This window comes from Falco biarmicus, chromosome 15 (genome assembly GCF_023638135.1).
Source record: "Falco biarmicus isolate bFalBia1 chromosome 15, bFalBia1.pri, whole genome shotgun sequence".
NCBI lineage: Eukaryota > Metazoa > Chordata > Aves > Falconiformes > Falconidae > Falco > Falco biarmicus.
In genome coordinates, this window is record NC_079302.1 from 22,508,996 (window position 1) to 22,521,751 (window position 12,756).

Genomic DNA, 12,756 nt, shown 5'->3' on the forward strand with positions numbered 1-12,756 from the left:
CCCCACAGAGGTTTCTCTCTTTGTGTGGATTTCAGATGGATGTGGTGTGCCTCCTGCCCCTGGATTTCTTCTACTTCAAAGTCGGTGTCAACCCACTCCTGCGCTTTCCTCGCTGTCTGAAGGTGAGTTGAAGCTTGACAAAATCAGGCAGAACACCAGCTGCGGTGGATGCGGAGGAGTCCTACGCCGGTGGGGTAAGGTATAGCTTGCTAGGCTCATCAGTGATGACAAGAGGTTTGTAAAAAGGACAGGAAGTCTTGTCCCGAAGGCTTTGCAGGGCCGTGGGTCAAACCCTTCGTTTCAGTCCTAGGATACGCTCACATTTGAATAGAAGGGCCCTTACAGGTGGAGCCAAACCTGTGCATGGCCGTTTGCACTGCGGAGGGGCTGCAGCAGGGAAGTGGAGGGGGAGCGGGGTTTTACAGGGACATAACTCTCATGGGAGGGGGGGGGCACAGCAAGCTGGAGCACGCTGCCTTCCTTCTCTTCCCAGTACCTGGCCTTCTTTGAGTTCAACAACCGCCTGGAGGCTATCCTGAGCAAGGCGTACATCTACAGGTGAGGGGGAGGGAGGGAAGTGGGGAGAGAGTGTGGAGCTGCTGTTTGGTACTGGGGAAGGAGGTTTATTCTGGTGTGCACCCACTCTGGGTTTCTGATTTATTTTCCTGCTGTCCCTGGACTGGGCTGACATGGACGTTGGCTGATGCAAGTGGGATGAGGGGGTCCTGGAGCCTGCATAGATAGGATCACCTCTCCCTGACCCAGCAGGGACAGGGGTGCTGACAGCAAAGAGGAGCCAGCAGTGGAGAAGATGCTTTTCCTGGCACTTCTGGAGCTGCAGGGCTGCAGGAGTGAGGAGCAGGGCTGCACATTTGGGTGCTCTGTGGTTCCTGCGTTGGCAGAACCTGCATGGTTAACAGTTGGCTCACCACTTCAAAGCTCCTTGTGATGCTGGTGGAGATCTGACGTGCTTCTCCCAGCAGACACCCTATCATTTCCCTTTTGGCTCTCTCCATTTTTTTTTATTTTTTTTTCCCCAGAGTAATTCGGACCACAGCCTATTTACTGTACAGCTTGCATGTGAACTCCTGCCTCTATTACTGGGCATCAGCCTACGAAGGACTGGGCTCTACCACCTGGGTCTATGATGGGGAAGGAAACAGGTACAAACCAGGGCTCGGGTCCTTGCATAGCACAGATTGCTGTGAGGAGCTGGAGCAGGAAGGGAGGTGCTAGGCTGCAGCTGAGTTTGTAAAAACCCCTGAAGCAAAGGGTTGGGGGTACCAGGAGAAGCTGTGGAACCAGGGAGAATGATGGTGCTAGGAGGGATGGGATATGCGGTAATATATGGTGCTGCAAGACAAGAGGCTGCAGTTGGGCAAGGATGGAAGGCAGTGGCAGGCTGAAGAAGCTGAAAAACTGGGAACCTGGTGCTGGGAAGCAAGGGAATGCTCCCTGGCTGGGTAGGATGGCAGTGTGAACCCTGCTTCTGTTCGTGTTGACTCGCTGCCAAGTCGGGATGGAGGCTTGAAGCTGTGTGTCCTGGGTGCCGTGTGTCAGCCCAGCACCCTCACTCCCAGGGTGCGAGACAGGGACAGTGACCACCCCATCCCCTCACCATGGCATTTCCAAGACACAAGAGTTAAATGTCCCTCGTGTTGTCAGTGATGGATGCCACAGGGAGAGTACTTGCCTCATGAGCCGAACACCACCTCATAGCCAATGCCCACACCTGCACATTGTACAACACAGGCAAAATAAAATATTGAGCAATGTTTCACTGATACATCATCATGCAGTAAACAAGAGTTTCCTGCAAAAGGCACAGGCAAGTGCGTTAAAGACTTACCCTGAGGTGTGGGTGTGGGGGGGGACAAATGACTGTCACGCATGCAGCCTTAGTGCAGGTGTTCCCTTCCCTTTGAGCGCTCAGCGTCCCATGTTAGCATTGCTGCTATGTAGATACTTTGTGTCATATACATATCTGCATCTCTCTCTAGGTGTAACTAGGACATCCAAGGGAGGGCCCAAGACCAGTGAATCAAGAATTCACTTGACATCTCCTGAGTCCTATGCCAACAATTTACTTTCAACCCCTTTTTTCCCCCGACTATTTCTAGAAGTGTAAATGTTGCTGAAAATACTTTTATGTTTATGACAGTGGAGCTGTAAGAAGCAAAAAATGGGAGTAGCCAGAGCAGCTGAGCCTCCTGTGTGGAGGTTTCTGCAGGGTCTGTACATCCCCCTGCTCCTGTAGCATCTCCAGAAGCACCTGCAGCTGTGGTGGGGTGTCTGCAGCCCCTTAATTTTCCCTTTGTCACCCACAATTAACTCTACCACGGCCAGAGGATGTGGGCTGGGTTCTGAGGGGTGAAACAGGCCTTTGTGCCCGAAACCCCTTCAGAGCTGCCTCCTCTCTCCTTCCCAGCTACATCCGCTGCTACTACTGGGCAGTCAAAACCCTCATCACCATTGGAGGCCTGCCAGACCCCAAGACGCTGTTCGAGATCATCTTCCAGCTGCTGAACTACTTCACGGGCGTCTTTGCTTTCTCTGTCATGATAGGGCAGGTGAGTGGGAGTTGTAGGGGGATCCCAGCCTCAGGTAGGAAAGGTTTCGGTGGGGTCAGTCCACAGGTTTGCATCTCCAGGTTTGTTTTCCCCATGTGAGGACGTGCTCAGCATTGGTGGAAGACAAAAAGGTTTTGACAGATGCTGTTAGGACTCGGTGTTTGTTCTCTAGAGTGCTTAATCTGCATGATGGATAAGTGGCAGCAGTTAAAACATCTCTTCCACCTCTTCCTCCCATTCAGATGAGAGATGTGGTCGGCGCTGCTACCGCAGGGCAAACTTACTATCGGAGCTGCATGGACAGTACCATTAAATACATGAACTTCTACAAAATCCCCAGAACTGTTCAGAACCGGGTGAAAATGTGGTATGAGTACACATGGCACTCACAAGGCATGCTAGGTAAGCCTCTCCAATGGTCAACACTGTGTCCGCACAGCACTGCATGTGGTTTACTGTGGTTGCTTTGCAGAGTTGAGACATTACTGCCAAACAGCACTACAGGCTCAGGGTGGGGGTGGGTTACTTTACCTTTCACTATAGGAACTTGTTTGCCCACCTAGAGAATACATAGGCTGCCACCTGTCTGCAGCACCTTAGTGACCCAGCATCACTCACAGCAGGTGGAGTCCAGCATCCCACCCACCGGTCCCTGGGGAGAGGGCAGTGACTGGCAATCACTGGCCAGAGCTCATCCACCAGCAAGTCCACCAGCTCACCCTACCAGTAAATCACAGGCAGGCCTCTGCACCTGCCCTCCTGGCCAAGGATGGTGCTGGTGTGGCTCAGGCTCACTGCTCTGCCTCGGAGAGCCTCAGGGCGGGGATAATGCAAAGGGCAGCTCTCCACCGCCTGGGGGCTTTAGACCTGCGTGTTGGTGGGTGGGCAGAGGCTGGAGGAGACCCTTCTGGGTGAGCTGGCTCCTGCCCTCTGTCACTAGGATGCAGCCTGCTTTCCCACTGCCACACCAAGGATGTGCTCTTGGATCGAGTGCTGGGAACAGCCAGTTTTCTGCTTTGTCTCACAGATGAGTCAGAGCTGCTGGTGCAGCTGCCAGACAAGATGAGGCTGGACCTTGCCATTGAGGTGAACTACAACATCGTGAGCAAAGTGGCTCTCTTCCAGGTACCCTCTGTAGTGCAGACCCTGGCTGGGGAAGCCTGCCATGCCGGTGCAGACTAACAGCGCTCTTGGCTCTGTTTTGGCTCAGGGCTGTGACAGGCAGATGATCTTCGACATGCTGAAGCGGCTCCGATCGGTGGTCTACCTGCCTAACGACTACGTGTGTAAGAAGGTAATGACATGATCAGGTGGCCTCCTGTCCCTGGCATCATGGCAGGGCAATGCAAAGCAGGGAAGCCAGGCCTGGCCCATCACTGTGGCATCAAGCTGCTTCACAGGGAGGGGATTCAGAACAAAAACATCCTCAATTACAGCTGGTCTTTTACAAAAACTGAGCTCTTCTGCTGCAGCCACCAACAGCAGGAGAGCAGGGAAGAGCTTGCTGAGCTGCAGGAGACTTTGGGATGGTTATTTGAGGGTGCTTGGGAGTGAGCACCGTCAGAACAAAGCACTGTGAGAACCTGGAGAGAGCAGTATGGTCATGGGGGTTTCCGGCAAAATGCATGTTAGGGCATCCGTAAGGTCTTCCTGTTTCTGGCACCCCACACAGCAACCATCTCCACTGCAGGGAGAAATTGGCCGTGAGATGTACATTATCCAGGCGGGACAAGTGCAGGTGTTGGGGGGAGCTGATGGCAAAACCGTGCTGGTGACTCTGAAAGCTGGCTCTGTGTTTGGGGAAATCAGGTGAGTGACACATTGCCAGGGAGCCAGGGAAACACATCTGGTGGGTTCTGGGTGGGGGGGTTGGGAAGTGGGGAGATCAGCAACACCCTAATTAATCTTTGTGATTGAAAGCCACGAGCACTGAACAGCATCAGCTGCAGAGATTACAGCTTTTTTCTTGGAGTTTTTCTGGTCTTTTTGTCATTGTGCTGTTTTCTGTCTTGGGAGCTGGTAACGGTAAGCAGAGGTATATGGAGGGATGTGAAAAAGAATAAGAAAAAGGTGTTTCAGTAAAACAGCCCCCCAGCCATTAACCCGCCCATTTCATGGGCATGTGAAGTCCTGTACCAATTTGCAACACAGTGATAGAGTTTGCCTCCCTAGAGCCCAGCACGCACTAGACTGGTGTAAAATGCAGTATTTAAACCTTTCAAACAAGCAAATAATTTTTTATATACTGCTTCATGCCAATGCTTCCCACCATTCTTTAAAAACTGGGCTTGAAGAATTTCATTGGGGTGAAAATTAAACTCTGAGTCCTCTGAAAGAGAGATATGGAGACATGAAAAGGGAGACTTTCAGTCATGCTGAGCCTGTGAATAACAGCGCTGACATCTCACCCCGTCTCTCTCAGCTTGCTGGCGGCAGGAGGGGGAAATCGCCGAACAGCAAACGTCATAGCTCACGGCTTCGCTAACCTTTTCATTTTGGATAAGAAGGACTTGAACGAGATTTTGGTGCATTACCCAGAGTCTCAGAAGCTGCTGCGTAAGAAAGCCAAGTGCGTATCGGGCTGCTGCTTTCTAGCCTGTGGGGTTTTAAAAAAAAAAGCAGAGTATGGGTTTCAGAATCACAGGAGACGTTTCTCTCTGTGCAAAGCCCTGGGAAAGCTCCTGCTGCAGATGCCGGGCGTTAGGCACACGCTCCCAGAGGAGAGCCGGGCTGGAGCTGCCGTGCTTCGGCAGAGGGCAGCCACCCCGCGCCGCTGGGCTGGCAAGGCTGGAGATGCCCAGAGCCAGCCCAGCCCTGCCGCAAAGCTCCACCACTAAAAGCGATGCAGCTCTGGAGCAAACGTGCCCAAAGTTCATTCCTTTAAAAATCTATTCAAATACGTGCTTTAGTTTTTAGCGTTGCTTAGATTTGTTGTTATGGCCCTCCTAAGGAGAAAAAAAATCCCTGCCCTGATTTTTCTGATTTTTCAGAATTATTAAATCAGTCTGATTTTTCTGCATTATAGAATGCAGCTAACATAACGTATCCCCAGACTTAAATCATCTCTCCTTTTTCTTGCTGTAGGAAAATGCTGAAAAACAGCAATAAACCCAAAGATGAGAAAGGAGGTCCTGGAGACCCAGTCATCATCCCCCCAAAAGCTGACACCCCGAAGCTCTTCCAAGCTGCCCTGGCCGCCACAGGGAGGATGGGGGGCAAAGAGCCACTGGCGCAGCTCAGGTGGAGGCTGAAGAAGCTGAAGGCGATGCAGGAGATGCAGGTCAGCATGGGAAGGATCGCAGCTTGGTTTTGCTTCATTAGGTGCCAAGTCGCTGCTCTTGCCCACCAGCTCCAGAGACCGAGTGTTGTTAAGGTGCCTTAGAGGAGTGAGCTCAGCTCATTGGGGTCTGATGTAGCGTAGGCAGATGGGCAGGGGGCGTCCAGCACCTTACACACCATCTTGGGAGAATGTTACTGTCCCACATGGGTTTGTTTTGCAACACAAAAGGGAAATACACCGACTTTTTGCCCAGCTGTGCTAAACCTGAGTCTAATTTCTAGCTGGGCTATAGCCACAGATTAACATCTCTTCCATGCCACAGAGACGGAGCCGATTAATCGATGTGCTGGCGGGATGGAGTGTGATGCTGGTATCCAGCACCCACAGGCCAGTCAATATTTGCAAAGCTTTCACAGGGCATCTGGGGTAGAGGCCCCCAGCAGCAGACGTGCCATCCTGCTCGCTCCGCCTGAGCGGCAATGAAATCACCCTTGCTTTTTTGTGATGAACCACTGAAAAACAGCCCTCCTCTTTTTAGTATCTCTGCTAAACTTGTAAAAAAGACTGTATCTCCATGCAGACCTTGCTGTTACTCTTCCCAGCACAGAATTACGCAGACTGTCACATCTGAACATGCAGAGGGAGGTGAAAGCGCAGCTGATAGGGAGTGTGCAGTGGCCTTGAGTCTGGGTAAATATCCAGGGAGACACTGAGCATAACCACATTTTTGCATTCCTTCGCAGAAACATGACGAGGCTCCACACAGCACAGTGCTTAGCGCTGGTTTATAACCCGCTAAAGGCAGCAGTGACCAGTGGCACCATGTGTGCCACCAGTAGCAGCAGCAAGGTCCATCACTGGCGAGTGATGCACGAGGGGCTGACCCCTCCAGCAGGGTTAGCAGGACCCTGTTTGAAGGGCACCCCTCTCCATGGCATGCCCACAGGTGAGGGTTCTGCGGCTCCTCTCTGAAGGAGGCTTTAGGGCAGGGCAGTCCGGGGCTGCTCCCTCACAGCAACATTTCTGTCAAGCTTTTGCTAAGATCAACCCCTCCAGGCGCTTCAGGAGCAAAACAAAAGCTGGCGCAGTAGGTGTGAGAAAGCTTTGGTGCGCTCACGTCTGTGCACTGCTCTGGGGGCATGCCGGGTGTAATCCCACTGCCCCTCACACAGGACTCACCCCTGGCAGCAAGCTGACACCCCCGTGGTGAGGTCCAGTGCGGTAAATGCCTGCAAAACGCCTGCCTGGCTTTGCCCAGCGCAGATGCCATGGCTGGGGGTAGCGGACGAGAGTCTGCCAAGGTTGATTTTGCCTTTTTTGGGGGGGATTGCAGGGTTCCAGTTTTAGTCCGATCCCACCAAAATCACCAGTGCACCAGAGATCGCCTGTCATCTCCCACAGAGCAAGCACCCACCCGGGAGAAGAAATAATCTCAAAACCTTCTGATGGTTTAGTCACCATTCGGGTGATTTCTACAGCAGAAGAAGATGAAGAAATCCTTGCTGCTGAGATTTCGGAGAAAGAAGAGGAAAAAGAAGAGGAATGAAAAACAAGCAGGTCCTGGGGCAGGACTAGGAGTTGGGCAAATACCTGGGGTAGAAGCTTTTTGTCGTTAATGGTTGCCGTGCAGTGGCTGTAGGTTTGCTAAGTGCTGCAGGTAGGATCTGCCTTTCTTTTCTGCCTAGACCTTAGTAGTTAATGATAAAACCCTCTGCCATATGACCCAGAACCGTACAAGGTTTCAATGCTCTGGAGATCTATTTTTATTAAGCTTCTTCACAAACATTCCCACTAAATCTCAGGCCAGCCCCCTTGCTCTGAAATCCATCCTTACGGAGAGGGAGCCCTGAAGAAATTGCTTTTTATGGCTCTGGATGGTTAATGAGTGTTCCTATAAAGTGTGAAGAGTTATTCACCTCTGACAGCTGAATCACCACTTGGCCAGAAGCAACCAGGGATAAAATAAAACCAACAAGGTTTCTCTGTTGGGCTCGAGGTTGTCAGCAGCAGCTGGAGAGTGATTCAGCCAAAAAGGATGTGGACTGTGCTCACAGGCTGAGCACAGAGCAAATCACACTGTCACAAGAATGCCAAGGTCTGTCCCCATGTGCATAGACCACAAGGTGCCTGAGAGTCCCTGCGTGATGCCAAGACCACCTTGTGTTTGTCCCTGGAAAGAAGAGGAGTTCCGGGGAGGCGGTGGGCTCTCCATCCCTGGTGGCTGCTGCAGAGAGATTTGATGGGTGACTTTCAAGGATGGAGAAGCACAATCCTGAATGAGATGTTCCTGGAGATCCCATCCAGCCCTGGGTTTCCATGGGTGCCCCAACCTGCCACTGCCAGGAGGGACAAATGGAGTGCAGGAAGTCAGGAGCCGTGCTGGTTTCCAGCTGGGACTGGGAAGAGAAGTGCAGTAAGTGCTCTCCTCTCCCAGCCAGTGTTTCAGTCAGGTCAGAGCCTGTGGTGTGCAAGCAAGCACGTATGGCCATGCAGGTGGTCCCCTGTGTTCATTCCTGGATCCCAGTGACCTGCCACATTTCCAGCCAGCAATTTCCAGCCCCTTTCGGTCACTTGGCAGGCTCTAGGCCATGTTTCCCATGGAGGAGCTGCTCTGGTATTGCTCATTGCTGCAACAGGGTGCTTGTGAAGACACTGCCAACCGTGCCGGGACCAGGCGCTGGATGGGAATGCCTGGTTAGCAGCCAGCATGCCCAGCTGATGGCTCAAGGTGTCCAGTCTTCTTCCAGCACCACCAGTTCCTCATCTCCCTCAAACTCAGAACCTAACTGGAGTGAGTTGCTGGTGAGCTGAGAGGTGACGAGAAGCAGTGGGTGAGATGGTGCCGGGTGAGATGGTGCCAGGTGAGACGACACAGATCCTCCCCAAGGCTTTGGCTGGCCATGGTTCTGTGACACCACCCCTGGCTCCATCGAGAGGAGCCAGTTTCCATCCTCTGGAGGAAAAGCTGGGGCGGGTTTTGCTGCAGGGAGCAGCCACGGCCGAGGGACTTTTCAGGTGTTCAGCAAATACTGCAAGCTGTGCTGCAGGTTACACGGGTCTGGCCGTGAGAAAGCTGGGCACTTCGTGAAGGGTGTCAGTGCTGGCATCGCCCCTGTATGTGGGTGATGCTTCTTCCCATCAGCAGCCTGGGGCTGATCTTCACCTCCTTCAGGGTCTTCTTATTTTGTTGCATTTTTTCCCCATCTTGCAAAGTAGAAGGGTTTCTGTGGTGGAAAAAGCCAGAATATATGTTAGTGTTAATTAACGATGGCTTGCTCTCTTTTAAACAAATTTAATGAGCTCAAATATGCTGCAGAAGGCTCAGAAGCCACCACGCTGCAGTGGAAAACCTGGGCTCACCCGCACCTCACTAAATATTTCTCATCCTCAGTCATTCGCAAGTGGTTTCCTGCTAGGTAGAAGGTTTCAGTGGAGATTGCAAAATACTTTTTTTCACTATATAAATATTTATATGATCAAACCAGGAAATGTGCAAAAGTCAAACTGGGTTTCTGATTTGCTGCTTTAATTTGATATGGTTTAGAAGAAGTGTATAAATAAATAGTGGGCTGTAATGGATTTCATAATTCACTATATCTACAATAAATACAACATAGATTACCATTCATTTGCTATAGATTTGTTTCAAAATTTCAGTTGTTTTCCATCTTTTTGCTCACTGGTGCGCTGATGGAGCCAGGGAAGCCCCCCTGCACGTGGTTCACAGATTTTCCAACAAAGTTTTTGGAGACACAGAGGTCACATAATGCCAGTAGTGAATTGCAATATTGTTTGAACGACCAGGAGGGAAAAAAAGCTTTATTAAGTGGCAAATGCTTGAAGATCTTAGTTTTCAACACGCAGCATTAGATGGTGAAGGATACATAACTAGTAATTCTGGAATGGTGGGGAGATTTGAAATTATCCTCCTCTGCAATCTGTTTATGGCTTTAGTTCTTTAGAGAGATTATTTTCCAGGTAATAATTAAGGTCAAGGTAGGGCTGGGCTTACAAGGCTGGGTTGGGCTGACAGGCAGGGTGGGAGAGTTGAGCTTAGGTCGATTTGCTGTGGGCTAAGGAGATGGGCAGCTCAGTTAGCGCCTCTTGTTTTGGGGGTTACCATAAACTGGCTTTCTGCTGAATTTTGTCATTCCATTTATTTACCAGTTTTGCTGTGTTTGCAATGAGCTTCCTTTGCATTGGTTCCGTAAATACCTTGCAGCATGCCCTTATCACGGTCTGTTCCTTCCACTGCCCTTGTGACGTTCCTGATGGATTTGGTAATGCTCCATGTACCTTTACTGCATTTCTTACTAGCTTTTGCTCATTCGACTTTGATGTCCTTAAGCGCTGGATTGATCCGATATGAGATCCTCTAATAATATTAATGCACTATTTGGGGGATTTTGCTGGGCAGTCTTATTGCCAGTCCAGCACCCTGGAAATTCTGCATTGCAGTCTTCCTCCTGACTTATATTTCTGATTAACGGATTTCTCAGAAGTCCATAGCCATGGAAACCAGGTTTTCTTGCAAAATATTTTATCTGTATCTCCTTTTGAGTGAAGTAAGTGGAACAGGTAACTGCTGGAGGAAGGAGCAGAGCTTGCTGTTGCTGGATCTGTACGAATACGGGAAGTTTTGCCTCACTGTCACAAGCAGCATCTTTACTGGAGGCTTTATATATACTGTCATTATTTATATACACACTTCTAAATATATATATATATATTTATATATATATACACACACTTTGAAATATATGTATGTATGTATAACTTTTACACTGAAGGTGTATTCATATTCCTTGTGGCCTGTGCTGTTACATCTTTCAGAAAACTGATACTGATTTAATGTCCTGTGTGAAATTAGAGAAGACAAATGTCTCTAATACAAAAAATTAACTTAGAAATGGAATAATATAACCTACCATAGACATTTGACTGTGGAGGAAGTTGTTTTCTTCTGGATAAAAACAGAGCAGGTAGCTTCTCTGTATTTATAGTCAGAGCAATCTTTTAAAAAGATTAAGTGCAATTGCAGGTTAATCACTGATAAGGTTATAATGAAAGTAAAAACAAATAAGCAGGTTTGGGGATTAGACTCGGACTAGAAAGAAATTGTAGGATAAATAGAAAGCCTAGTTAAATGACATTTAATTAGAAAGCTTGAAATAAAATTAAGCAGTTTAACCTTGAAAACTTGAGACCCTAAGCAGCAGGACACTCTCCCAATTCTGGGAACAGTCTGTAAACCACTTTTTCTGCCCTTATGTATTTTTTGCTGTGTACATCTGCTTTGAGTCATTGTTGCAATTAAATTCCCCTGAACCCCTTTTACCTTCCTCTAAAATGGAGCTAATACGAGTCTGGTTTTCTCTGCCCCGAGTGCACAGCTCCTTTTATGTGCCGTAACAGTCCCGGTGGAGTTTGGGAGGGGTCACACAGCGGTACACAGGCTGACAGGTGCCCGCGCCAGTGTTTATTAGCAGCCGCTTAGGCTTAGCTCAGGCTGGACGACTTTTTTCCTTTCTTCATTCTTTCCTTGTTTACCCATTCTTATTCTGGGGTGAAACTTTCCAGTTTGGGCTCATGCCCTAGGGTGAATGTCGAAGGGAGATCTGAGCAATATCCAGCAAGCTGGGTTTGAGTCATCTGAAGATGCCAAGCCTAGGTTACCTATGTTATTACATGCGGGGATTTTTCTGCTTTTAGAAGTCATTTGACGCATGAGAAGAGCTGGAAGTCAAACAGCTGAAGTCTAAAAACCATTTTCTTGGATAAACTGGCAGGAATTCAGGGGGAAATGTAAACAACTGGAGAAGTCATATAAATCAGGTTGCAGGGATGCTACAAGGCAGCCAGGGGACATCCCGGCCACCTCTGGGCTGCAACATCCAGGGGATGGCATGGCCCGATGTGCTGCACATTTTGCAGATGCTCGCTTTGCAAGCTTGAGCTCACCGGGACGGCCACAGCTCCCTTTCCAGCTTTCTTTAACTGGTCAGGAGTGGTGGGCCGGGTCTGCCTCCACGCATCAGGACCATGCCCGCAACTTCTGTGAGAGCATCCTTGTGCATTCTGGAACCTCCCATATGTCCTGGCTGTGGGTCTCCCAGTGGATGGTCCGAATTTGCCCCAGGGTGAGCATCACGTGGGCTTGTGCCCATGCTGCTGTCTTAGCAATAACCAGAGGAATGAAGGCCAGCCAGACTAGTTACTCATTCTAGATAAGAGGCTCTTTTGTGCTGCAGAAATACCAACATCACGTGAAAAATCTTTCTGCTGCCATGGTTACTAGCCACCGTCACCGCTGCTGGCGAGACAGGACTTGTAGCACTGACAGGGCTTCTGGTCCTCCCTTCTCCAGGGGAAACTCCAGCCATAAAGCCTACGCTCTGCCCCGGAATGCGAGAGAGATGTCGGCAAGGGCTGCCCAGCCTTCCCGGGGCGAGCGGCCACGGCTGGTGGGGAGATGCTCGGAGCCTGTGTCCGGTGGCTCTGCTTTGTCGCTGGGCGTTAGGCTCTGGGGTTTATCAATGCCTTGCTAATAACCTGAAATGTTATTTAAAAAGTGAGAAAACGGTGCTGCAGCCTGGGCGGGCAGGGATCGGCTCTGCCCCCTTTCCTGTTTTTCTGGCATTTAGGAACAGCTTGACCTTTCGGCGCTCTCGCTTTTACACTAACGTGCTTCTCATTAAAGGGCTTTCCTGAACACTAATTAGGGAGGTTTTTCTTTTGTAAATTAGCCCGATACAATCTGTGTGTCTTGGCAGACCGCCTCTGGAGCAGGAACAGAGGTCTTTGCGTTTGATCGCTGTTTATTTTGCAAATCTCCCCGGTTTTCATGTTCCTGGCTGCCTTCTAGAAAGTGCTCCCAGGTGGAGATTAATGGGAAGGAAATGGGGC

At 50.0% G+C, this 12,756-nt stretch overlaps 1 protein-coding gene across 3 annotated transcripts in view; it reads left to right on the top strand.

Annotated features, from left to right (window-relative positions):
* The window catches only part of CNGB1 (cyclic nucleotide gated channel subunit beta 1), a 28,443-nt gene extending 20,625 nt beyond the window's left edge, over positions 1-7,818 (top strand). For all 3 annotated transcript variants that reach the window (XM_056360246.1, XM_056360245.1, XM_056360244.1), the window contains exons 23-33: positions 36-122; positions 494-558; positions 1,041-1,163; positions 2,429-2,570; positions 2,813-2,972; positions 3,598-3,695; positions 3,781-3,864; positions 4,261-4,379; positions 4,993-5,139; positions 5,655-5,850; positions 7,184-7,818. In XM_056360246.1, the coding sequence (XP_056216221.1) occupies positions 36-122; positions 494-558; positions 1,041-1,163; positions 2,429-2,570; positions 2,813-2,972; positions 3,598-3,695; positions 3,781-3,864; positions 4,261-4,379; positions 4,993-5,139; positions 5,655-5,850; positions 7,184-7,396 (1,434 nt within the window). In that variant the 3' untranslated portion in view covers positions 7,397-7,818. The remainder of the gene's footprint in view (positions 1-35; positions 123-493; positions 559-1,040; positions 1,164-2,428; positions 2,571-2,812; positions 2,973-3,597; positions 3,696-3,780; positions 3,865-4,260; positions 4,380-4,992; positions 5,140-5,654; positions 5,851-7,183) is intronic.
* Positions 7,819-12,756: the final 4,938 nt, after the last annotated feature.